The following is a 25,536-nucleotide window of genomic DNA, read 5'->3' on the forward strand; positions in this document are numbered from 1 at the left end:
ACATAGATAACTATGTTGTCTATGATAGGAATAGTTATGCTTTTTCCTTTCTGGTCTGTATGTCTTTTTTTAATGTTATAAATCTGTTGTGTTCCCAATCTTAGAGAGAAAGTATTCAGTCTGTCACCATTAAGCATGATATGAGATGTAGGTTTTTCATAAATGTGATTTATCAGATGGAGGAGATTCCTTCTATTGCTGGGTTGCTGAGATTTTTTTGTTATGTATGGATACTGAATTTTATCAAAAATGTTTCTGCATCAATTCACATAAGTTTTTTTTTAAAGATTATTTGAGAAGATAGGGGTGAGAGGGGCAGAGGGAGAGAATCTCAAGCAGACTCCCCACTGAGCACAGAGCCCAATGCTAGGCTGAGTCCCAGGACCCTGAGATCATGACCTGAGCCAAAATCAAGAGTCAGATGCTCAACCAACAGAGCCATCCAGGCTTCGCATCAATTGACATTATGATGTGAATTTTCTTGTTTGGACTGTTAATCTGGTAGATTGATTGCATTGATTGTTTTTTTGTACTGAACCAGACTTGTGGTCATTACTTTTAATATGTCACTTTATAAAATACAGTAATGTTTATGTATCTGAATATATTGACTTTTACATAGTTAAAAATAGTTTTGTTAAGGATTTTTGCGTCTAGATTCCTCAGGGATTTGGGCTGCAGTTGTAGTATCTTTGTCTAGTTTTTGTATTGGGTAATTCTAGTCTCATTTAAAAAAAAAAAAGAAGATTATTGCCCCACTTGCTTGGGTTGGGGCCACAGGTTCTGACCTGCCTCTTTTGGACTATGGTTCCAGTGTCAGCTCGGTTTTCAAGGTCTTTGATACCATGGTTAAGGTCAGGTTCACACATTAACAGCTCAGGGAGGACCCCAGAAATTCTTGAAGAATGTTTTACACTTGTTTTGCCAGGCTCTTCATTTTCCCCAACCTCCCTGATACTCTCTAGTTCCCTGGAGCCTTCCTTTTTGGTCCTCTGGTTAAAAGCTGGAGCTTAGTTGTCTCACTTTGCCATGTACTTTCTGTGACTGTGCCCATGTCTGGCGCCAAGCCAAGAGGAGACAGCATGTGCCTGGGGACATGGGCCCATCACATGGGATTGCCTTATTTGGAGGAAAACTGCTATTACCTTGTACAAAGAATTTAAAGGAACAACGTAAAGCCAAAATGTACATTCTTTATTATCTTTTCTTCAATTCTTTTAATCAAAAGGAAGTGACAGAGCCACTCTTGGACTGAAGAGGAAGAAATAGCCTAGCTGGAGGCTAGGATTTACCCCGTCTACTCCCTTTGTCTGGCCCTGTTGGGACTACAGCCCTACTTATTGGAGAGGAAGGTTCCCTCCCCCAGAGCTATAGGTGGCTGCCAGCCCCCGCTGTCACTGCTGTCACTACTAGGAGACTCATTTCCCACTCCTCAAGTCAGCACTAGAGGATTCCACTGGAGCTCTCTCTGTCTGCACCCGATACCCTCTTCCAGGTTTGGGGTACCTGAGCTCAGGCTGTGGAGTACCAGAGGACAAGTGGTCAACTCATCACCAGTTGGGTTGAACTTCCAGTTCTGATGGTCTTCCACAATCCACCTGCCACTGTATAATTTTTAGTCTTCAAATAGCGGCTCCATTCATGCTGTCCAGGGTGTGTAGTTGCATTCACTGGGACAGGAGGGAATATGTCTACTCCATCTTTCCTAGAACCAGAGCTCCTTCTGCTTCTATGCAGATGCTTGCTCTTGTAGAACAGTGACAAAAGCCATTTAGAATTAATGAATTAACATAAGTTACCAAGAAGTGTGGCACAATGCTGGAGAAGGAAAAATTAGAGAAAAATAATGACTCCTTACCTTTAATTATGTTGTTTGTGAAATATTACCTAATGGGAGCTTTTACCTTCTTTTAAATTACTTCTTATAATCACTGAGGAATTTGAACCTACAAGAATCCTAATCTTTTGGAGGACTTTTTGCCTCTACTGCCTTCCATCGTTAATTAACCAGAAATAAATAGAAGCAAAAGATAACTTTTTTCATTCATTGGTAGGTATTACTCTTCATAAATACCATCATTATTTTTGCTCAACCAGACTTGGATCTGATATTATTTATTATATTATCTGTTTTCATTTGAAGGCTCAGTAGTTAAGTGTCTGACTCTTGGTTTCAGCTCAGATCATGATCTCAGGGTGGTGAAATTGAGCCCAACAGCAGGTTCTGTGCCAGGCCTGAAGTCTGCTTGGGAGACTCTCCCTCTTCCTCTCCCTCTGTTCTTCCCTACCTTTCTCTCTCTTTTAAAAAAAATAGGAAGAGGAAGAGGAATAAAGAAGAGGAAGAAGGAGAAGAAGAAGAGTACTTTCTTTGCTACCTAAAATTTGAAATATAGCTTAAATATTTAAAACAATTAAAATTATAGTATGCCCCATATGCAAAAGCCAGTCTGAGTTCTTATATAGTCTTGACAAATTTTATTCTTTCCTAGGAACAGGGAGCCACTCTCTAACCTTCTATTTTCTGCTTTCCCTTTTGTCTCACCTCCCATCCCCCTTTTTTGTCTAGAATGTCCTTCATGTACAAGACCCAGAAAATTTAGGGCAAGTTTTTAAAATTCCTTATGAAACAGGTTCAGATTAGGGCACCTGGGTGGTCAGTGGTTGAGCATCTATCTTCGTTCAGGTCATGATCCAGGGGTCCTGGTATCGAGTCCCACATTGGGCTTTCTGCAGGGATCCTGCTTCTCCCTCTGCCTATGTCTCTGCCTCTCTGTCTGTGCCTCTCATGAATAAATAAATAAAATATTGCAAATAAATAAATAAATTCCTTATTAAACAGGTTAAGATTAAAGGAAAGAGAGAGAGAAAGAGATCATCTTAGAACAGATGAATGTGAATTTAGACTCTACTTGGGACTTTTCTTCTCTACAGTATTTGGTTTATAACGGTATACCACCTGTATATGATATGAACACTGACAACAGAATCTCTTTACTACCTGGTTGGAAAATTACAGTGTGATTTTGGAAATATCAAAGGGCTGGGATAGGATCTGTCACTAAGAATATGCTATATCATTTCACCTTTCAGAAAATTCTAACCATGATTCCCACTGAAGAAGAGAAGCAAAAGATCCAGGAGGCGCAGCTGGCCAACCCTGACGTGCCACTGGGCAGTGCTGAGCAATTCCTCCTCACACTCTCCTCCATCAGCGAGCTCTCAGCTCGGCTCCACCTCTGGGCATTCAAAATGGATTACGAAACAACAGAAAAGGTACACGCTTAGGGAGAGAGGCAAGCAGTCCTCACCCCCAGTGTGGAGAGAAATCCGATTTTTATTGGTGAAGGTAGTGAAGTATCCTTCTTGAGTGAGGATCTGAGGGGCAAGTTGGTGAGGGTGAGGTTGTGTCCACACTAAGTGATGGACAGCTTGCCAGGGGGGTGTTTTTCTCCAGTGGCTGCCTGGCCCCAGCCTCTGACATTTGCTTGAGGGTACCAGATGACTGGTCAAAAAAACTAAAATTTTCTGTCTATACTCATTGTAAAAATTTGGAAAATGTAGAAATGCACAATATAGAAATGCACCTGTAATCCTTCTACTTAATGATAGTCACCTAAACTGCCATTGACTGACAATTATCCTGGTATTGGGTCCCTTTGAGGGAGTATCTCTGTAGGAAGTTGAGGATGAAACACTCTAAGAAGTTGAGAAGATCCTTAACAGTGAAGGCATTGGGAGATTCATTTTAGTAAGAAGTGGAAGGAGCAGGTGTCTTCTGGACTGGGGAAATGGGAGTATATTTAGAGGTTTTTAGCAGAAAAATCCAGTAGAGAGGAAAGAGATGGAAAATGAGCTGGAATGAACTTAATTAAGAGAAAGTACCCAAAGGAGAGAGATTCAAAGCATAGGAGAGCCCGTGTGGTCTCCATCCTCTGGCAGAGGAGGCAGCAAGGTCTTATGCCGAGGACCAGGCAGGTGGCAGTGGGCGTAGGGGCTTCTGGAGGGAACCTGTGGTGTTTGAATTCATTCAGGAATCAAGTGGGGATGAAGAGATGCAGGACCACTGAGGGGACTTGGCATGACATAGTCTCAAAACCAGTGTGAAAGTCTGAGAGAGTGAGAGTTATGAGGGCAATGGCAGTAATGAGGATGGTGGTCTTCTAGAAACCCGGGCTAAGAAGTGGCCACCCGCAGAGTGCCCAGAGGGGAGGTTAGGAGACCAGAGGGGTGCAGGGACAGTGCAGGATGTTTTCTGGTGTCATCTGCCTGGAAGGAGAAGGCAAAGAGGAAGACTATGTTCCAAATGCTGAAGGTACATGCAAAGGAAGAGAGTTCTAGAAGGCAGTCAGAAGGAGAGAGAATGAGAGGGGAGTGTGGTCTGAAGGTCCTACCTGAGCTTCACTGATGGGCAGGAACAGGGGAGATAGAGCATTTGTCACCCCAGCACAGGTAGCCAGACATACTCATTTGGGCTCTACTGGGGAGACTCTGAGGACTTCCCGCTGCCATCTGGTACTTTTCCATACTTGGGAGCCTGTGCCCATCCCATGGACCTGCCTGACACCAAGGAAAACTCTGCTGCGGTGCCCTTGTACAGAAGTGAATAAGAACAAAGTAAAGCCAAAATGTACATTCTTAATCATCACCTTCTGACTTTTTTTTTTTTTAATTGAAAGGAAGTAGCAGAACCACTTTTGGATCTGAAGGAAGGCATAGACCAACTGGAGAACAATAAGACCTTGGGCTTTATCCTATCTACTCTCTTAGCCATTGGGAACTTTCTAAATGGAACTAATGTAAGTGTGTCATATCTCTTATTCTCCTCCCTACCTTGTCACAAAATCCCTGCTCTTCGTTTGCTGAGGGACATTGTACCTCTGGTCCTCCAAAGCACAAACGAACAAGTAATTTTTGTATTTTCTTGCTGGAAAATCTAGAAGGAATTTCATCCTTAACTTATCAGGGCCTATTTATTTATTTATTTATTTATTTTTAAAGATTTATTTATTTATTTATTCATGAGAGACACAAAGAGAGAGGCAGAGAGACACAGGCAGAGGGAGGAGCAGGCTCCATGCAGGGAGCCCAACATGGGACTCGATCCCAGGTCTCCAGGATCATGCCCTGGGCTGAAGGCAGCGCTAAACCGCTGAGCCACCTGGGCTGCCCAGGGCCTATTTATTTGAGCCTGTATCTTGCTATACATAAGAATACTTAGAAAAATAAGCACCCTCTTCTTTATGAAGCGTGGCTTCTCTCAAAACTGACATTGGAGAGAATTTCATTCACCTCCCTCCCCCATTTTTTCCCCTGAACTTATCGCTCAAATATTTATAATTTACACACATTATAAACCAACTTTAAAAAAAAATTGGCATATCTTTGGTCAAGAAGTAGAAAAGTAGAGGCCAAAGAGAGAAAGTTGTAGATACCCAGATGGCAGAGACCCATCAACCCCTACAGCACCCTGATTTAGTGGCAGAGGCCTGGGACAGCTCGTGGCTGATGGCCGTGGTGGGAAAGAGCCAATGTGGTTGGTCCCTATGTGATCAGCTAATGGTGGTGGAGCATGTGGCCTGAGAAGCTCCAGTCACAGGGGAGCTATTATTAGGCTCCTCCAACAGGGCATTGATTCTGGCCATTTGTGCCTGTGTACAACTTATTCTTGTCTTTTATTTAATGTTCACCAAACAGGCCAAAGCGTTTGAGTTAAGCTACCTCGAGAAGGTTCCAGAAGTCAAAGACACCGTGCACAAGCAGTCTCTTCTCCACCATGTGTGCACCATGGTGGTGGAAAACTTCCCAGACAGCTCTGATCTGTACTCAGAGATTGGGGCTGTCACCAGGTCAGCCAAGGTATGTCCATGGGCACAGAGGAGTGGGCTGTGCTTTTCCCTCAGTTGTTGGATCTTTGTCAGTCATCTCTGAGGAGCACAGACTCTATTAGGTGAAAAAAAAATGTCCAAGGGCTGCTTGCAACCCTTGCTCTAGAGTTTGTGGGTATGTCTTTTCTGATGCCATTTCTAATGGACTTTTAAGATCCTTTTCCCATGTCTGGTTCTCTATCAGATTCTTTCCTACTGAGGTATGTGAAGCAGGCCTGCTATCCTGGTCCAAAGCTCTGCATCCGCTGTGGAGCAGTGTTACTCACTAGACCTGGATTCTTCTGAGCAAGAAAACTTCTCCACTTTCTTTCAGTGGACAAAAATGTCAAAAAAATGCAATTTGGCTCCTCCTCAGACTTCCTGCAGCAAGACATGGAGCCAGGAAACAGGACACCTGGCCTTCTGCTCCCCCATAGATTGGCTGGCTATTCCTACACTCTTACACAGAGGGAGGGGTTTTATAGGGCTGTAAACAGTACATAGCATTGGCTTCTCGACTGCAAACTCTAAATTGAGTATAGAATTAAAATCTTCATGAACTTGTAGTTTATTAGAAAAGAGTTGTGATAGTTGGATACCCAGCTGCCTCAACTTGTAAGAGCATCTTGAAGCTGAACAACCCCAAGGAGTCCCCACCACAGCACAACTGGACAATGTGAGGGTCTCAGGAGCCAATAGGAAGCGCATGGGGAAGGGCTGAACAGGGTAACAGGAGTCAGGCCAACGTGGAGGAAACTTCTGGAAACCCAACCTGGGCAGGCCGAGGAGCTGAAAGCAGATGACTCTTAGCTCTGGGACACTCTGGACCCCAGTATGAGAAGAGGAGATAGAGTGGTGGGCAGAGGGGAAGAAGTGGGGAAGGGGCTTTGCTTAGGTCTCCTTCAAGAAACTCCCTCTCGCTGCCTTCTCCCACAGAACTGGCTTGTGGGGTCCCAGGGGCTGGGACCCTACTTTACCTGCCTCAGGAGCAACAGGCTGGCAGCTGCCAAGTAGAGCAAGCAGGGGGCCCTGGGCCAGAGCATGGCCGGGGATCTCCCAGCTTTGGCAGCTGACCACAGGCTTCTACTCTGCCAGGCACTGTTCAGAAGTCTTTTACAAATATCATTTCAGTGTCCTAACCAAGAAGAGAAACCCTTCCTGAGTGTCACAGTGGGGGAGGGTCCTACAACTGCTGCTTGGATCCCCAGCCCCCGCCCGCCCCGTGAGCACCTTCTCAGAGCGCAGTGTGTTAGGAATACCTCTGCTTGAGACAGGGTCTCATCTTTGTCTTGTTCCCAGATCCACACAGAACCAAGCAGTTCCTTAGCTATATGTGGTCCTTTGTTCTTTCCCAGGGCTTTCTCCTGGGTAGAGCCTGCTTATATCTAAAGCAGCCCTGGCCTCAGAGTCCTGACACCAGGCTGGCCCCCAGTGACTTCCCCCTTAAGTATCATCCTAAAGGGTGTTTAGTATTTAGTTAAATCATAATGAAATAACTTCTCCTTGTGTGAAGATTGGCTATGCAAGTCAAAAGTGCAAGTCTGTTTTATCTGTTAACGTTGGCAGTTACTAAAGGTGATCATTGAACTAGATCCCTGTGACTTGCAAGACGGCATCTACCACTTCTCAGCCTTTACTCCCAAAGCCTTTTTGTGTATTGAGGGGTCCTTCTGTGTAGACAGGCACAAAATAAACCTCAGGAACCCTCAGTCCCACTGCGTCTGCTCCATCTGCTGGTGTGTCACACGGGCGGGCTGCTCTGGCATCTGCAGGATAACTGTGTCCCTGAGTGACCCACACTATCCCAGTCTGACTTGATGTTTCATGTGGAACAGTCTTCAGGAGAGGTCTCCCTGACAAGGACTTTCTTCTCAAAGAGGGTGGCCAGGCTTGCTCTGTCTCTGGAGTAGAATTTTTTAGGGGCAAATCTAGGCTTAAGGCTGGTTGAAAACTTAGACTCTGGAGCCAGAGAGATCTGGGTTCAGATCCCAGTTCCACTACTTAGAGCTGTGTGGTCTCTCACAAGCTACCTACCCTCTCTGTGCATCAGTTTCCCCCCACCTGAGTGGAGCTAATAACAGAATCAGGGGATAATGGTGGAGACTCGGGTCACATGTGCCGGTGGCCTCTGGCCAGGCAGGCAGCCAGTTGAGACAGCCTTCCAACCCCCCTCAAAAGAAGCTACATTGAGCTCAACCCTGAAATTGTACTTCATCAGAAGTTTCCCTACCTGGCTTCTGTTGGCGGTAGGTTACTTTCTCCTGCCCACCGCCCCCGAAGGGCTCACAGTGGACTCTCTTCCCAGAAAAACCATCTGTCACGTGGTGGCTGCCTGGCCGCTCTGTGCCAGGTGAGTATCCCCTGGTTAGACTGTACAGGACTGCTCAGTGCATGTCTGGGCGGAACTGAGGTTATTTTATTGTGTATCAGGGAGCTGCCAGATGCAAATGAGGACAGATCCAGAGAGCTATGATTAGACATATTACTCTTGGCTTAAAATCTCCTAGACATTACTTCTCAGTCCGGGTCATCCAGATCCTTCTCTAGACTTATTCTTTGAACTATTCAGTCTTTTTCTAAATCTGCATTTTTTTTCCCCCTCTTGACTGAGCACCTGATTTTTCCCCCTCAGCTCCACAATATCATAGGAAAGCAAAAACTTTTCTAATCTGGACCCAGGTTTCTTTTGGTTCAGGCAAAATCATTTTTCTCCAAATCCCATGAACCCCTTGCTTACCTGACCAAGGCTCTGCCTAAACTTGCCTTCAGTTTTTGGCTCTTCTGCACTCAAGAAACCCAGGACTTGCAATGTCTTGCCTGGCACCCAGGTCACCCTTTGAGCTCATCCCATCTGGTGATAGATCCTCTAACAGAATCCACCTTCGTTGACTTGATTCCCTCCATTGTCTCCTGGAGGGTGGGACCACTCCAGCAAGTGCCCTAAGCACTCAAATCCAGCCTCACATTGCTCTCTTTTTGAAAAGATTTTATTTATTTGAGAGAGAGAGAGAGACCGCATGAGCAGAGGGTAGAGGCAGAGGGAGAGGGAGAAGCGGACTCCCTGCTAGCAGGGAGCCTTATGTGGGGCTTGATTCCAGGACCCTGGGATCCTGACCTGAGCCAAAGGTAGATGCTTAGCCACTTAGCTATCTGAACCACCCAGGCACCCCCAAGGCTCACATCTCTTGACTTTGGTCTTCTAAGCAGTGGCAGCTCACCTCCACGCACTTGCCTTCTCCTTCTGACCTTGAGTTGTCCAGCGATTGGCTTTTCCCACCACCTCCCCCCTGCAGCTACTTCTCTCCCCTCAGGCTCCTCCCTAAGTCTTGCCTGTTTATGTGTCTACCTCCTCTCCAGCCTTCTCAGTCCCTGCCCCCGCCCCATCCCACATCCTCCTAAATGCCCTCAAGTGTATTTTTTTTCATGACTACCTCTTTGATTCACATAATTTCTAGTCTAGAAATTCAATAAAAGCATCACGTTAGAAAGCCTCAGCTCAGGCTACCTCAGTTCATCCCTGCTGTCCCCACTTCCCTGAAGAGCACAGTGGGTACGGTGGCACGTCTGTTCTTTGCACACATGACTTGCATCTGGCAGTGAGACCATTCTCTCTCTCTCTCTCTCTCTCTCTCTCACACACACACACACACACACACACACACAGACACGTGCGCATGCACCTAGTGGGTTCTATACATCCCCAGTGTTTGGTCTACACACCTGTCTATACAATGAGCCTCCTTGAGAGCAGCAGTTTAGGTTCACTGAACATTTATTTGTCTTTGTGTTCTTAGTGCTTGGTGTAGGAACTGATAGACACCAGTCTCTCCATCCGTGTGGGTCGAATGAATGAATGGGTGGAGAAGTAAAATTTGTCACACGGTGTAAAGAGATCACTGTGAAGAGAAGCTGTCTCCCCTTTAGCTATCACCACCATATTGGAACCATCCCCATACAACTGGCATGCTCCTATAACCCTAAGTGAAAAATCATCTCTGAAGAACAAGAGCTCTCTGAAAAATTTTGAGACATCTTCTCAGTTCATCTTGTACTAGAATGCTCTGATATCATGTTTTAATTTACAGTTCCCAAAGACTTCCCTAAGATTTCTTTCCAAATTTGGAGGAGGGGGGAAGAGTGATATTTGCATTGGGTTCATTTGGAGAACAGTTTTATCACTAAATAATTTGATGTCAAGATAATGACCAATACACGTGTGGATAATTTTTAGGCCATAAATATGTTTGTATTTCAAGATGTAAATTTGGTTTTGATGTTTGTTTCTTCCCAGAGGCGGTTGAGTTTCCTGGTTCAGGTTGGTGTCCGGTTGTTTCAGTGCGTTAGCAATGTTCTCTCTCTGATTTTCAGGTTGACTTTGATCAACTTCAGGATAATTTATGTCAGATGGAGAGAAGATGCAAAGCTTCATGGGATCACCTCAAGGCAATTGCGAAACATGAAATGAAACCAGTTTTAAAACAGCGAATGTCAGAGTTCCTAAAAGACTGTGCAGAGCGAATTATAATTTTAAAGATTGTTCATAGAAGAATAATTAACAGGTAAGTAGATGAATGAACTAATGGAAATACCTATAAAATGGCATATTAATAATTGATAAACCAAGATTGGATGGAAGGTTAAGTTTACAAAAGTTGTACTATAAACTCTGGGTACATAGAAAATACACCTTTAGCACATATTTATTCCATGGGTATTTTTCTTACACACACACACTGCGATAATATAATGCCATTGAATTTTGAGATTGGAAGGAATCTCAGGGATAATGTGGTACAAAAATCCTATTTGATCAGGAATTGCCTCTATAAAATCTCTGACAAGTTGACCCCTGTGTCTCTGCATCTGCTTGAACAGTTGTGCATACTTACAGCACATGTCCTTCCAAGGTGGCCTGACTTGTTAGAAAAGTTCCTTTTTATAATCTGCAGTGTACCCTCTAAGACTTTCAACTTGTTGATTCTCTGATGGCTGCTCCATTGCAGCTTGTATGCATGAGGCCTGGGTCCCACCATGGGTGCCACCCTCTGGACCAACTGTCCTTAGAGTCAGAAGATCTAAGATGACCCTCGGAGACATGCAGGGATGGAGGAAGCCTTGCTTGCCTACCAGGAGGCTGCCTGGGATCTAGGACTGCTCCATAGGGGTCTCACTTGCAAGCAGTAGCAGCACCAATACCAGAACCTGGGTATTCTGACTTCCTGGGCCAGGGCATTTCTGACCATGCACCACCCTCCTCTTCTTTGTGATATCACAGAGTATGGTTGTAGGCTCCTCACCCTGGCCTTCAGGGTCTGGATGCTCTGTCCTGGACCTCACTGAGTAAGTGTGCAAGTCTACAGACTTGCAGGCAGTGGTATACCCAGAGCAGGTGCTCTGGAGACAGACCTTCTGAAACAGGCCTCATGTCGGTTCTGTTAAGGGAGCCCTCCCCTGGAGGCCATCTAAACTGCGGGCCTTTCCCAGAGATCTGCCCTCATGTACACTCCCAGGCCTATGTCCAGGCACTTGGTTATTTTTTTTTAAAAGATTTTATTTATTTATTCATGAGAGACACACACAGAGAGAGGCAGAGGCATAGGCAGAGAGAGAAGCAGGCTCCCTGAAGGGAGCCTGATTCGGGACTCAATCTCAGGACCCCACGATCACAACCTGAGCTGAAGGCAGATGCTCAAACGCTCAAACATTGAGTCACCCAGGTGCACCTTGATTATTTTTTTTAAGCAGTTGGGCACTATTTGCATTTATCCCTGTACATTTCATATTTGTTTATTCCTTTTTTTTCTCTCTTCCCCTCCCTCTCTTCCTCCTTTCACCCTCTTTTTTCTTTGCTTCCTTCACCCTCCTTGAACCCACCCAGAACTTTAATAACCTAGTCTTGTCTGCATGTGAGGCCTTGCCCTTTGCCGCTTTGGTAATTGTATCCCTCCTGGGTCTAGATCCAGACTGTTGTAGGGCGAAGAAGGTGGTGGAAGTCTTTAAATGTTAGATAAGACTAGAATGGGGAGCAGAATCTTCCCTCCAAGTGGATGACTGTCAATCACTCAGTACTTCTGGAATTTAGTTGTAAAGCCTGCTCCCTGCACTCCACCTTGACCTCACGGGGTGGAGGATCTTATCGGAGATCTGGTTAGGTTTCTTAGTGAACCCAAAGTACATTATGCTTTTAACATGTTTGAAAAGTAGAGGCAGGGAATGTGAGCTGCGGTGGCCCTCCGTGCTTTGTATGATACAGGCAGTTTCCAACTTAAAATGACTCAAACAAATAGTTTCCATTTGGAATATCATGAAGCTGGAGCAGTTTTCTGAAAGTCTCACAAAGTTTTTATGCCTAAGCACATTAGTCATTTTATCGTGGACAGGTAAAAACTCGTTTTGGTGATACAATTATTCCTTAAGCTATAGGCTGTGCTGTGGTGTGTGTGTGTGTGTGTGTGTGTGTGTGTGTGTGTGTGTGTGTGTAAAATGCATATCATGTTTGCTCTGATTGTCCTACTCTTCCTGGTAAGCTGGTCACCAAATGATGGTTGCTCTTGCATGATCTAGATCCCTGTCTACTCACTGGAGGCCATCCTGCTGGGGGTGACCTACATCTAGCTCATCTAGGAATCCACCACAGTTATCGTGGGTGGTAAAAGGGCCATGGCTAAAGAGTGGGTCCAGGGAATGGCCAAGCCAAAGCTCCTAAACCATAGAACCCTGGCTTCCAATAACATTGTTCACAGGAATGCCATATGAAGAACTGATTAAAGTCGGAGTATCATGTTAAAGTGGCTGTGGGGCCTCAGAGCCCCCGTGGCTGTGCTTCCTCTTTGCCTCCCCACCTACCAACATTTCCCAGGAGCATAGGCTGTAATGGCTAAGATCTAACATGTTCCCTTTGCACACTGGGACACTAAGACCCAGAAAGGAGCAAAACCCTAGTTGAGGTGGGTATGAATAGAATCCTTCTGGGCACGCAGATCAGCCTCGATAGAAGTCTTCAGATCAGAAAGTTGGAAGTAGCAAGGCCTTCCTCTCTTTTCCTCACCTGCAAGTATAAGAGTTATATTTTTATCTGTGTAATTAGTAATTCATTTAATCGGGCACTTTTTAAAAGAAGCAATTGTTACACAGACGTGGCGCTGAGGTTCCCAAGGTGGGAAGGTCCTGTGTCCCCTGGGGGTGAATGCAAACCTTCCGGTAGCAGAACTGCGGGTCTAGGCTCATGACACTCTCCCTCCCTCATGACCCACTGCCTGCTGGTGGCAGTCTGCTGACTTAGTCTTGTAAACAGCTGAATGTTTGGTCTTCAAGAGTCCTGCCACCCCTCTGGCCTTGGGGAAGGAAGAACAATGATTTCTAGAGCTCAATGGTGAAGAAGCGGGAGGTTCTCGGATGGAGCCATCTGGAAGCTCGCTAACCTCCCCTGTGCACAGGCCAGGACACTTCAGCCCATCCTTTGCTGGCACCTCCTGCTGTGATTGGTAGCTGACAGGACAAGTGGTCAGGTCTCACCTCTGCCCCCCGGGCATCCCCTCAGACACTGCAGGTTCTCTGCTCATGCCCTCTGGGTTCCCTCTGGTCCACTGTATACCACCCAGGAGCCTGGGAGTGCCAGTGCATCTGGCCAGACCCTCCTCTTCCTCACCTTATCAGGCTGCTCTTTGCACTCTGCCAGAGGTGTTGTGGATTGGCCTGGAACCTTCTGTCTTGCACAGGAGCCCCCTGGTGGGACAGAAATACCTCTTGCCTTCAGCAGCCCTGCCGAGCCTCTCAGCGGACTTCTCTCCACTCCAGGGCTTCCTCAGACAGAGATGAGAACTCACATCTGGCCACCTGCCCTCCTTCCCTGCTCCCTCAGTCATGGAGCTGAAGAAGCAGGCGCCTGCCCCTCCCCTTCCTGTCTGGCCCTCTCTTAGTTATCCCAGTGGGTCTCCTCTTGATAAAGAGGCAGATAAAAGAACTTTGACAATCCTCTTTAGGTAAAACAGCTTTCAGAACCATTGCATGGCTAAGTTTTCTTCTGCATATTACCTTTCCTTTCATGCTGCCCCAACGGCAGCCTAGTCCCAGGCCCCGCAGACCCATCAGGCTGAGTTGTGTACACTCTCAGGAGACAGAGGGAGTGGCTCAGACTGGACACCTTTCAGATCCTGTGGTCCTACCAGTGGAATGGCCTCCCTGCCCCCCCTCACAGCCCCTGCAGGCTCTCAGCCATCTCTCTGTCCCTTTGGGGTCCCCCACATTCCACCTTGGGGCCTGAGGCTTCTTCAAGGAATCTTGAGGAGTCCGTTGTGGCTGGGTTTAATGGAGATGAGAGAGGAAATGGGCCAGTTGTGCAGTACCTTGTATGGATGGACCACATTTTGTTTACCTGTTCATTGGTTGGGCATTTGGGTCATTTTTACTTTTTGGCTATTATGACTACTGCTGCTATGAACATTCCTGTAGAGGTTTTGTGTAGACATACACATATCTTCATTTCTTTTGGGTGTGTGCATAGGAGCAAAATTGCTCGGTCATATGGTAACTTTGTGTTTAACTTTTTAGGAACTGCCAGAGTTTTCCATAACAGCTAAACCATGTGATGTTCCTACCTGCTACTGTATAAGGGCTCCAATTTCTCCCCATCCTCACCAACACTCGTTATTATCTGGGGTCCTGACGATAGCCATCTTAGTGAGTGTAGAGTGGTGTCTCCTTGTGGTTTTGATTTGCACTCCCCTAATGACTAGCGATGTTAAGCAACTTTTTATGCACTTATTGGTTATTTGTGTATCTTTTTTTAGAGAAATGTCTGTTCAAATGCTTTGTCCATAATTTCATTGTTATTTCAATGGTAGGTTGTAAGATTTCTTTATATATTCTGGGTACAAATCTCTTTATATATTCTGGGTACATAGGATTTGCAAATATTCTCATTCTTTGGGTGGTTTTTTTCACTTTTGATGGTGGTTCTTTGAAAGGTCAAAGTGTTTAATTTTGATAAAGTCAAGTTTATCTGTTTTTTCCTTTGGTTTGATGTCACATATAAGAAAGAAATCATTGGCTAATCCAAAGTCATGGAAACTTATAGTCTTTGTTCCTCTAAGGGCTTTATAGTTGTGGCTAAATTTTCTGGCTTTAAACAGCATTTGTTTTTCAGCCTCTTTAATCACAAGTTGTATGTTTTACTTTATTATTCTTCACATAAAGAATAAGCTGATTTCCCTTTTGTGTTGTTGAAAACAAAACAAAACAAAACCCCTATTCAAACTGTACAAAATAGAATGATCAAAAACAAAAGTAGTTGTCCAGAAATAGTGGTATCATTTATATAAGACTGTTTGGTCTGCATAAGAATATCCCTGTCTCCTAGGATCTTCTTTCTCATTTCCTGATATCTAAAATTGGTGTACATGTTTGCTTATTTAATTTCCTTTACAGGATGTTTTTAATTCAATAAGATATAATAATTTTTAATTTATAATTTAAATACCTGAATTTATTTTGTGCTGCTTGTATGGTGTTTCCTAATAAAATTAAAATCATATGGTGGGACGCCTGGGTGGCTCAATGGGTTAAGCATCCAACTCTTGATTTCAGCTCAGGTCATGAGATTGAGCCCTGCATTGGGCTCTGCACCAAGCATGGAGCCTGCTTAGGATTCTCTCCCTCTCCTTCTGCCCCTTCCCACTCCCTCCACTCATTTGTTCATTCTCTCTCTCTCTCTCTCAAAAAAAGATTGTATGTAATATCATGAGAAAATATTTCAGAATATTTACAGAAAATTTTATCAGCATTTTTACAGACCATCAGTACACAGCTATTCCTGTCCTTAAAGCAGTGTCTCAAGGAATTGCTAAGCTATATTTCTTTATTCCTTATTCAGTTCTTACATAATCTAGAAACTTGTGCAGTATTTTCTTTAAAACAGTGCTTTATCCTTTTTTCTTTTTTTATCCTTTTTCTTACAAAAGTTTTACACATACATTTAAAAGAAGCATTAAAACATTGATAAGCAAAAAGAAAACAGTAACTGATCTCCTAAAATCCTACCACCTAGACATCCTCCATCAGCGAGAAAGTGAGTTGAACTTGACTTCTGGCTGCATTTTTCACTCAAGAAGACTCTTCAACCCCAGAGTCCTAGAAATGAAGAACAATGCCTGCCTGATTGATTTCGTACTGAAAGTTTTTAGACAGTTGTCTTTTGTTCCTTAGAACTGAAGTCAACACCACTATTGTGTTTTTCATTGCAGGTTCCATTCCTTTTTGCTCTTTATGGGTCACCCACCTTATGCAATTCGGGAAGTGAACATAAACAAGTTCTGCAGGATCATTAGTGAATTTGCACTGGAGTATCGCACCACCAGGGAAAGGGTTTTGCAGCAGAAACAGAAACGGGCCAACCACAGAGAGAGAAATAAGACCAGAGGGAAGATGATCACTGACGTAAGTCCCATGAAATAAGTCTCTCTGTATCATTTATTGTAAAAGCAGATCAACCCCTGTAGTTTAGGGGCTGTCCTTTTTTTTTTTTTTTGGACTGTGAAAAAAATCCATCTTTTAAAAAATGCTCTTTTTTTCACATTAAAAAACTTTTTTTTTTTTTAAGAACAGTTTTAGGTCCAGAGCAGAATTAAGAGGAAGGTAGAAAGATTTCTACAGAGATACTCCTTGCCCCAACACATGCACAGCTTTCCCTATTATCAACATCACCCACTAGAGTGGTATCTAGTTGATGAACCTACATTTCTACATCATATCACCCAAAGTCCAAAAACTGCTCTGAAACAGTTCCTTTACTATTACAGTGAAAATCTGCTGTATAACATGTGTGGGACAAATACATGTAAATTAAGGATGTGTGGCTAGTGGAGGAACTTTAACTCATGTTAGGGTATTGTAGGTAATATGGTGTCATTAAAGGCTTGAGTCCTTTTTCAACCTCTGGGATGTGGGTAGAAGTGGAAGAAAAGAAAAAATACAAAAGAGAATGCCATTTACTCTAGGAACACAAATATACTGATGTGGGAATTGATTCATGATTTTAATGGTCATAATGATGCCGTATAACCAGTCAGTTGACATGTGGACCACCGATTCGAGGCATCTGGATAGAGAAATAATTGGTGTGGTTGCTCAAAGACATGATTTGAGGGGGCTCTTGGCAGTCCCTTGAGTCAGAGAATCTTTAGGTAGGAAGAGATCCATAGAATAGTGAATCCAACAGGAGTTCCCTACAGCCCATTGTGGGGAGTTGCCCTGCTTGCTGGTACACTTCCCTTCTTCCTGGGCTCCTCTCTCCCTGCAGGCCACGGGTGCTGTGGGCATTCAGGTGCCAAATGCTCTGTAAGAGGAGGGGGGAGGGATGTGTGAAGATGCCAGAGACAAAGACATACCATGTAGGTGCCTCTTTCTGGTGGGCTTTTATACAAATCAACCCATCTGTATATAGATCTGAGAAGTACCATTGCCTCTCAGTAATACAGAAAATGGGATGGGAGAAGGACCAAATGATAGAGAGCGCCATCATCCTGGTGGTTGCAAGCCTCAACTGAACTCAAGTCAGGCAGATTTCTTTGGGGAGGATTAAAATTAGTTCTGCCTTCTGTCCCCAGATGGGTGTGAATGTTATAGGAGAAACAGAGGGCACATGATTAGCATCTACATTCTGAGGAATAAGAAGACCGGATCCATTATCTTAGAAATTTTGTTATATTGAGGTAGTTCTGAGGAAAACTAGGGACTAATCTTCTTACCATCCCCTCACCCAAGACTCCTTGTTCCCTTAGAATTTTCTCAAGCCTAAGGGAGTGCTCAGATCACTTATCTGCAGAGGGGCCCTTTGTACAGCCCTGCTGGCAGTTCTGAATGCCAGTGCCACCAGCTGAGAGTCTTCCTTCTCCTCTCCTGAAGTCTGGACTCCATAGGATGAGTATAGCAACAGGAAGCAAGCTGAATCCATTTGGGCAAACTGTGGCCCATTTTTCATTCCAAGGTGTTATTTTTTAAAGCTTTAAAAGGGGCTTACTCATTTTGGTGGAAGTGAGACATACTGGTGGGTGAAAAATACAGGCCCAATATGCTTATAGTTATGAAAACATGAAGATTTCTTGCCAAATTCTTGAGATTTTTTACAGATCCCACTAATTTTCAAATTCTGCCCTTCTCTGAAAACATTCGGCTTGCCTATTTATAAACAGGGGTAAATGTTGCTAGAGTTTAATTCAAAAATATTTAAATTCCCATTCAAATGTAGACAAGGACAGACCTCACGGTTCATCCTCAACAGTCTCTTTTTTTAGTGGTCAGAGTGGCATCATTCACGTAGAGAGACTGCCATCTGCTGGAAGATGAGGATATTGTCATTTAAGACGAAGTGTAGAGCTGCTTCTCCCAATTTGCAATTCTGTTCCCCTTGCATGCTCAGCCCTGCACTGGGCACCAACAACATATGACTGCGGTAAAAGACAAGCTTATACCCCCAAGGATGTCCTCATGATCTGGTTAGAAAACAACACATACACAACCTAAACCACTAAAAACGAAACTCGGCAATAGATGGAGTTCCTGAACATTAGAACTGGCAATGATTTTTAGAGAAAATTGTGTAGCGAATCATTTTTAATATAGATGCTGGGTAAGATGAAGATGTAAGTGGTAGTAATTGAACAGAGATGGTTTTAGAAAAAAAATTATTGTTTAAGACACAGTGAAATCTGGGCAAAATCTGAAGACTGATCGTTTCACGTCAGCCCTGTATCTGCCCTTATGTGCCTGTCTCTCCTCTTCATTCTCTGTTTCTGAAATGCAAAAGGCTTCCTTTCTCAAAATCCAGGTGCCCTCCCAGGTAAGAATCAGTGAGAAACTAAGTGATTTCTCATCCTTGTGCCCCAAACTAGTGGTAGACAAAATGGTGACATAGACAAGATGGCATAAGACATCCTTGGCCCTGTCTACTATCTTCATACTCAAGATAGACTGCAAGAACTCAGGCTATCAGCCCCAGGACCTCCACATCAGGGGCTTGTGGGGAGCTCTCTTGACCTTGAAAATGAACCAGTCAGCTATTTTAGTAGCAAAATGAGTTTATTCAGGAATGGCGGGGAAATTGCAATTTGAGACATGCAGGCTATGACAAAACCATAGGCAAGTCCAGAGAACAAAGGGGAGGAAAGTTATTTTATTGAGAAAAGAGGAAATTGGGAGGGGCTACTTCTGATTAAATTCCCTTGGAAAAAAGTGAGAGTTCAGGGTGGCAGTGGTTTCTCATTGGCTGGGCTGTTGCAAGCGAGGAGAAAATCTTCATCCCACTTGGGTAGGAAGGCAGGCCGCTTCCTGTTGACAGCTGCAGTAGACGGCACTATGAAGGTGTGAGAGCTCCCTTTCCGGCATCCTGAATACTTTATTTATTTAAAAATTTTTTTTTCATCCTGAATATTTTAAATGTTTCCTTTGGTTTTGCAGGCATTTAAGCTCAGCTTTCTCTTCTATAAAAAGGGAATGCTCGTTCCTTTGGGGGATGTCAAGAAGGCTAGAGATTTTGCGTATGTAGCACCTTGCCCATGTGCTGATGGCTGAGAAAATGCCAACCATCCCAGTTAAATAAATACATAAGCTCTAAAGTAGATATAAAAATAGAGCAAGACTGTCCTCTCTGGGTGGAGTGCCTTTTGCCTGGGAGTGATGTGGAATATGATGAACCAGAGGCATTTTGTCATTTTAACTCCTGAAAGTTTAGTCGGGTCTTAAAAACTTTCTGTCTGATTTGAGGCCTGGCCTCATAACCTCAGTGGAAACTCAGGTTACACTGAGGGTGTGTTTAACCTAAAATCAAGAGATGGACATGACCTTCACTCTCAATTGATTTTTTAGAAAAGGGATATTTATTTTAAAGTTACTTAAAGAAGTTTATCAGGTGATAATTAAAAGCTTGGCATGTCAGTTCAGAAAGCCTCCATGAGGGGCAGGTAAGATTTTTAAAAGAACTGAATTTCGTGTTTCTGAGGAGTCATATGATCCATTCTGCTTGGGCAGTTGTTGCACTGGTTCTGTATGGCCTGTGTGTGGAAGGATTCACGGAGGCCCACACCTGGCAGCCTGGGCAGGGAGGGCCCAAGCACTCGAGATGAGAGGGAGATAGTTGCTGACAGGTAGCACAAGGCAGATAGAGGCTGGTCCACGTGCAGAGGCCCTGATGAGCAGCAGGGTGTGGTGGGTTCCACACCGAGTAGCAGGGCACAGAGCTGGGAGTTAGGTCTATAGCAGACTGAACACCAGGTACGCTGGCTATATGCCCTTGGGCGGCCTCAGGAGATTGGTCTGGAGCCCCACAAATTCCTCCTGACTTTGGTCAGAACTGGCCTTGGAGCTCAGAGAGGGAATGTCTGGACACAGGCAGGAGGGCTACGCAGTCAGAATCTGGCAGCTCCCACCTCAGGAGGGCAGACCCTGGTGGTGGTGGCTAATTTCTTTATTTGGAATTTGGTTTGACATTAAGATCTCATCTTTGCTAACTTCTGTGCCTTCTAAGAATCCCTTCTGTCTTTTCCATCCTGTCCTCTCGGGTAGACTGATGAAGAGGATGAAGTGGAGGTAGGACTGTTTATAAACATGAGGAATGCCACACTTGACCTTCCCAAGTGTGCTGTAGAGTCTAACCTAACATAAGCAGCATGAGGCATCAGCACCATCCAGTGTTCTAAACCATGCATGGTCATTTTCTGGTTGCTTTCCGTGTGATCACTAACCTTCTCACACAGGTTCTCATTATGATGGGTATGCCAGTAATCAAAGGGTTAACTGCATTTTCCAAGCAGTCCCTGAGTCCCAGGCACTGTCAGGAATGGCAAGTTCAGCTGATCTAATATTGGAGATATTCTCCTAATATTGGAGAAGTGGACAGGGAGTTCTCCCTCCAGCCCCCTGGCTGAGCCTTTTGGCAACTCAAATATGAGAACTGGCTTCTAGGATAACCATGGAAAGAGCCCTGAAACCAAAGAGGAAGTGGGACAGTGGTCACAGAAATGGTCATCACTCATAGGCAGCCTTTGACTTGTGCCCATTTTCTCAGCTGGCATCCATTGGATTCACTGGGATTTGTGTGTCCAGGGGTGGGATGGCAGGGGCTCCTCCTCCTGGCCCTGGTGCAGATGGGAGAACCAGAAATGAAATCAGGGCCATCGGCCCTGGAACGTGAGGGAGCAGTGCAGATGGTACAAGCAGATGTGACCTGGGCTCTGTTGCCATGGCTGAGACAATTGATGAAAAGGGGAAGCCAGAAACCTGTGGGACTGCTCTTTGCAAACATTAACTGACTTTCCCCTTCTCATCCAGCTGTTTGGCCTTGTGTACATATGTATGGCCCAGTATTCTAGAATATCTCTTTTAAAATATACATGCCCTGATTCTTTGCTCAGCTCCGGTGAGAGAATATGATCATGTACATGTAATGCGTGTTGGGGCAACCATATTTCTGACACAGCCAGAAGCAATGAGTGTTGCCAAACTCCGTTTCAGCATGAATTTCCATGTCATGTTCTGGTCTAGGCCTTGCAGTTGATTCCCTTGGGGCCTTTGGCAAATCATTGAATCTTGGAGGGCTTTAGTTTCCTTCTCTGTAAAGTGAGATGGGACAAGGTCTGGAAAGATTCTGGCCAGTGTTTACCATAGTATGATTCTTTGTAAATGTTAACATCATAAGTGATCTATAAGAAAATTTTAACTTCTCTCTGGTGCTAAATTAAAAAAAAAAAACCATCTCAAGACATTTGATTAACTGAGCATATTTTAATTCTCATATCAGGGCTCTGGTGTTAGAAACAGATTGCAGTTCTGAGTTCTTCCCAGGGTGGAGGTCCGTTGCCCCCAGCAGGCACCCACTGAGGGGAATCTGCAGTGAGCCAGGAGAGCCATGACAGCAGAGGGATGGGTGTGGGCCTTTTGCGACCGGGGCTTTCTGATAAGAGAACTTCCTGTATACGTGGATGTTTGTCATTGGTTCATTTGACAACCTTAGTGACTGCCGTAGAGATTGTGTCTGCAGAATGTGCATAAACAAGAAAGAGGTTTTCCTCCCTTAGACGTTTTATAAGCTTGAGTTGTTTTGGGGGAGTCACCTCATGCCCATACCCCTACTTTGGTCTGCAGTCCGGCAAGTTCTCCAGCAGCTCTCCAGCACCTCTGAGCCAGCCGCAGGGCCTGACCTACGCCGAGGACGCCACGGAGCACGAGAACATGAAGGCCGTGCTGAAGACCTCATCACCCGCTGTGGAAGATGCCACCCCGGTACTGGGTGTCCGCATGCGCAGCCGAGCAAGCCGAGGTAACTCCTGGCCCCCCTGGCCAGTTGCCCACCCATGGGGGTAGTCTGGTCCCCATCACAGGGGTACAGATTACTGTGTCCAGGGAGTATCTGCTAAGGGACCCCAGCTGCCCAGGACCACCAGTATTGCCATTGGCACTTTCCATCACTCACATCTTTGTGACCCCCTGCAGTACTTCATCTCCAAACCAAACAGCACTCCCACAGGTGTAACTTAGCTCACACAAGAGGAGTTATGATTCTGAATAAATACTTAGGGGTTAGAGCAGGCTGTCAGCAAACCACACCCTGGGCCCAATTTAGCCAGCCACCTATTTGGTAAATGGGGTTTTCATCAGAACCAGCCAGGTGTATCCATTTGGGTGTCATCCATGGTGCCTGAATGCGGTGCTGCCACAGTTGGCGTGGTTGTGGCAGAGACCTCAGGTTTTCACTGGCTGCTTCTGTGTAGAAGTTTGCTGGATTCAAGAATTGCTCCTTTTTGCCTTTTTTTAATCTTTAGAGGCAATGAAGAAATGAAAACTACAGGTGGTAAAGACAGATAAGAATTTCTAGCTTTGTTTCATAACTTGGAAGGGATAGTTTATTTATTTATTTTTTTTTAAATTTTTATTTATTTATGATAGTCACACACACACAGAGAGAGAGAGAGGCAGAGATACAGGCAGAGGGAGAAGCAGGCTCCATGCACCGGGAGCCTGACGTGGGATTCGATCCCGGGTCTCCAGGATCGCGCCCTGGGCCAAAGGCAGGCGCCAAACCGCTGCGCCACCCAGGGATCCCCGGAAGGGATAGTTTATTGAATTGAGAATTAAAGTGCATTATTCATCTGAGTGTGTTCAGTGGTGTTTCCCGCTTCAGCTGGACAGCACATGAACCCCTCCTCAGTTTCCTTACTGCCCACAACACAAGGCTCATGCTATTCATGCTGTTGCTTGGGTCCCCCTGTGGTCTAGTCCCAGCCTGTCTCCCACACTTGGCACTCACTTGCCCCCACATTGTGGGCACCTCCCTTATGGGAACCCTGTGTCTCCCTGAGCGCCCTCTGCTGTCCACTTTTCCTCTGCCTTTCCAGCCCCCATTCACCTCCAAAATCCACCTCCTCATCTCCTAGGGCCATTCCTTCCTTCCATGGACTCCGGAGCCGCCAATTCAGGCTGCCTCAAGATTACAGACTTTATCACTAAAGAGAATAAACTCCTGGAGGACAGGCTTTCCCCTCTTGGTGTTTTCTTAGTCCATACTATGTGCCCAGCCAGAAGAAGGTATATGATTTGTTATCTCCAAACGGAGATGCTCTGGCATGTGACAGGGGTTCTAGTCGTAAGTATACTGGGTGAAAAAATAGAACAGGCCAGGTAGACTGGGTTGCAGGTTAGCTTACCTAACACGGAAACTCAGTAAAGCAGTGAGTATGTGCGGTGCCCGTCAGGCATCCTCCCAAGCTCCGGAGAACATTCAGACTCACAGGATGACAGAAAGGCAGCTGGAATCTAGGGTTGCAAGCTCGAGAAACCCCAAGGAGGCCCTTCAGTGACTTCTGTCTTTGTGGACTTACAATGCTTTTGGAATGTTGCTATTGTCAACTCTGTTGAATATAAAAAAAAGAATGATAGTAATAATAACTTCAACATAAAAGAAAAAAATGTAGTTTCAAGTGTTCTTTATAAGAAAATGGGTCACACAGTGCCTACAGTTTCTTGGAACTTCTTGTCAACCCAAGGGCCACAAGCTGCCATCTACGAAGGAGTCTTGAAAGGGCTTCCGGGCAGTGTTCCAGGTCCCTAAGGTTTATGTGGGATTCCGTAGTCGAGCTGCACCTCAGACTTTTTATGATATGACAAAATTTTTCTTATTTTATGTGAGTTCGATATCACTCTAGTTCCTTTCTCTGCTTCTTAGTGTTGGACTTTGGACTTCACCTGTTAGCAGGATTTTTACTTCGATAGGCAGCTAAGAAGATGCCAAAAGAAGGGCAGCCTTCCTCCACCTTCACCCCAGTGTTATCCTGAGACATGGTAGCAAAGTTATATAATCTACTACACCCTTGATTCCCAAACTACCCCAAATACTTGCAAATATTATTATTGTATCAAATAATCAAAGACTGGGTTCTCTTGGATTTGTTTTTTCCAAACCCCCTGACTTCTAGGTAGTTTTGGTTGTGGAATTAGGAGAAGAAAAAGCATAAATATTCTGCTTTAGCAATGAAAGGGCAGCCTTTTGGTGACCAACAGCAGAGAGACACAGCGGTGAAGAACCACAGCCCTGAGCACCCTATGTGGTACATTCTGATAATTTGATTTTCTTTTTTTTTTCTTTTTCTTCTTCTTCTTCTTCTTCTTTTTTTTTTTTTTTTAGACTTCTTCCTTTACTTTAGAGAGAGAACATGTATGGGGGTGGTGGGGGTGGTGAAAAGTGACAAAGGGAGAAGGAGAGGGAATCTCAAGCAAATTCCCCACTGAGTGTGAAGCCTGGGGCAGGGCCCTATCTCACGACCCTGGGATCGTGACCTGAGCTGAAGTTAAAAGTCAAATGCTCAATCAACTGAGCCACCCAGGTGCTCCTGATTTTTTGCAAGGAAGAAGAGGTGTCCTTGTAGAAAAGGCTATCTATGAAAGGCCTCCATTTCTTAGAAGAGCCAAGTAGTGATACAGAGAAGAAATGTGTAAGCAAGAAAGAGTATAAGAGGAGAGAAAAAAATAAGGAAGGTTAGACAGTGAAGAAAATAGTATCATTAAATGCTTAACAGTAGAGACTATTATTCTAGATGAAGCATAAAAAATAGATAAGAATAAACAAAACAGCTTTGCAGTGTTGTGGTGTGTGTGTGAAAGGAAATCACCTGTACCTGTGGCACTTAAAAAGGCCTAAGACCTTCCATGGATGAGTCTAGAGTCTCTGGGCCCAGCAGCAATCATAGGCTTTGTGTCCTGGCCAAACCATGGCCACCAAGAAGATGAAGGCCAGCACAGAGTTGACCATAGTCATCAGGAGTCTTGAGCCCCTGTACCTGGGTGGATGCAAGGGTAGCCTGATGGAAGCCATCTGGATGGAGATGGAGCCTAGTTCGTCCAATGGAACATGACAGACTGTGCTAATTTTTAAAGAGAAAGGGATTAGAAAGGAAGGCTATTCAGTTTCTCTGCACATTCAGGAACTTATCCTTCCAGATGGCACAGAGTAGAGAGTGGCAGGCCACCACTCCCACTTAAGCAACTAGAATTTTTTTTTTTAATGGCAAGAGCTTTCTTTTAAAAGCTATCAGTGAACTGTGAAGGGAAAAAGGACTAGACAAATGAGAGTTGTAGACAAGCTGAGCATGCGTCTCCAGGACACTTTGCCAAGCTTGGGCATAGGGTG

General features: G+C 44.8%; 2 protein-coding genes across 22 annotated transcripts in view; one reads left to right on the top strand and one right to left on the bottom strand.

The window, feature by feature from the left end:
* FHOD3 (formin homology 2 domain containing 3) overlaps positions 1–25,536 on the top strand; it is a 465,123-nt gene that overhangs the window by 423,935 nt on the left and 15,652 nt on the right. For 13 of the 21 annotated variants that reach the window (XM_072732212.1, XM_072732222.1, XM_072732218.1 and 10 more), the window contains 7 exons: positions 3,091–3,273; positions 4,677–4,796; positions 5,695–5,856; positions 10,233–10,423; positions 16,106–16,298; positions 20,421–20,444; positions 21,999–22,173. In XM_072732212.1, the coding sequence (XP_072588313.1) occupies positions 3,091–3,273; positions 4,677–4,796; positions 5,695–5,856; positions 10,233–10,423; positions 16,106–16,298; positions 20,421–20,444; positions 21,999–22,173 (1,048 nt within the window). The remainder of the gene's footprint in view (positions 1–3,090; positions 3,274–4,676; positions 4,797–5,694; positions 5,857–10,232; positions 10,424–16,105; positions 16,299–20,420; positions 20,445–21,998; positions 22,174–25,536) is intronic. The other 8 variants (XM_072732220.1, XM_072732217.1, XM_072732214.1 and 5 more) reach the window with 1 other exon arrangement.
* TPGS2 (tubulin polyglutamylase complex subunit 2) overlaps positions 23,594–25,536 on the bottom strand; it is a 96,908-nt gene continuing 94,965 nt past the window's right edge. Inside the window, exon 6 of the mRNA XM_072732269.1 lies at positions 23,594–23,761. Coding sequence (XP_072588370.1) covers positions 23,667–23,761 — 95 coding nt within the window. The 3' untranslated portion in view covers positions 23,594–23,666. The remainder of the gene's footprint in view (positions 23,762–25,536) is intronic.

Source organism: Vulpes vulpes, chromosome 13, assembly GCF_048418805.1.
Source record: "Vulpes vulpes isolate BD-2025 chromosome 13, VulVul3, whole genome shotgun sequence".
NCBI lineage: Eukaryota > Metazoa > Chordata > Mammalia > Carnivora > Canidae > Vulpes > Vulpes vulpes.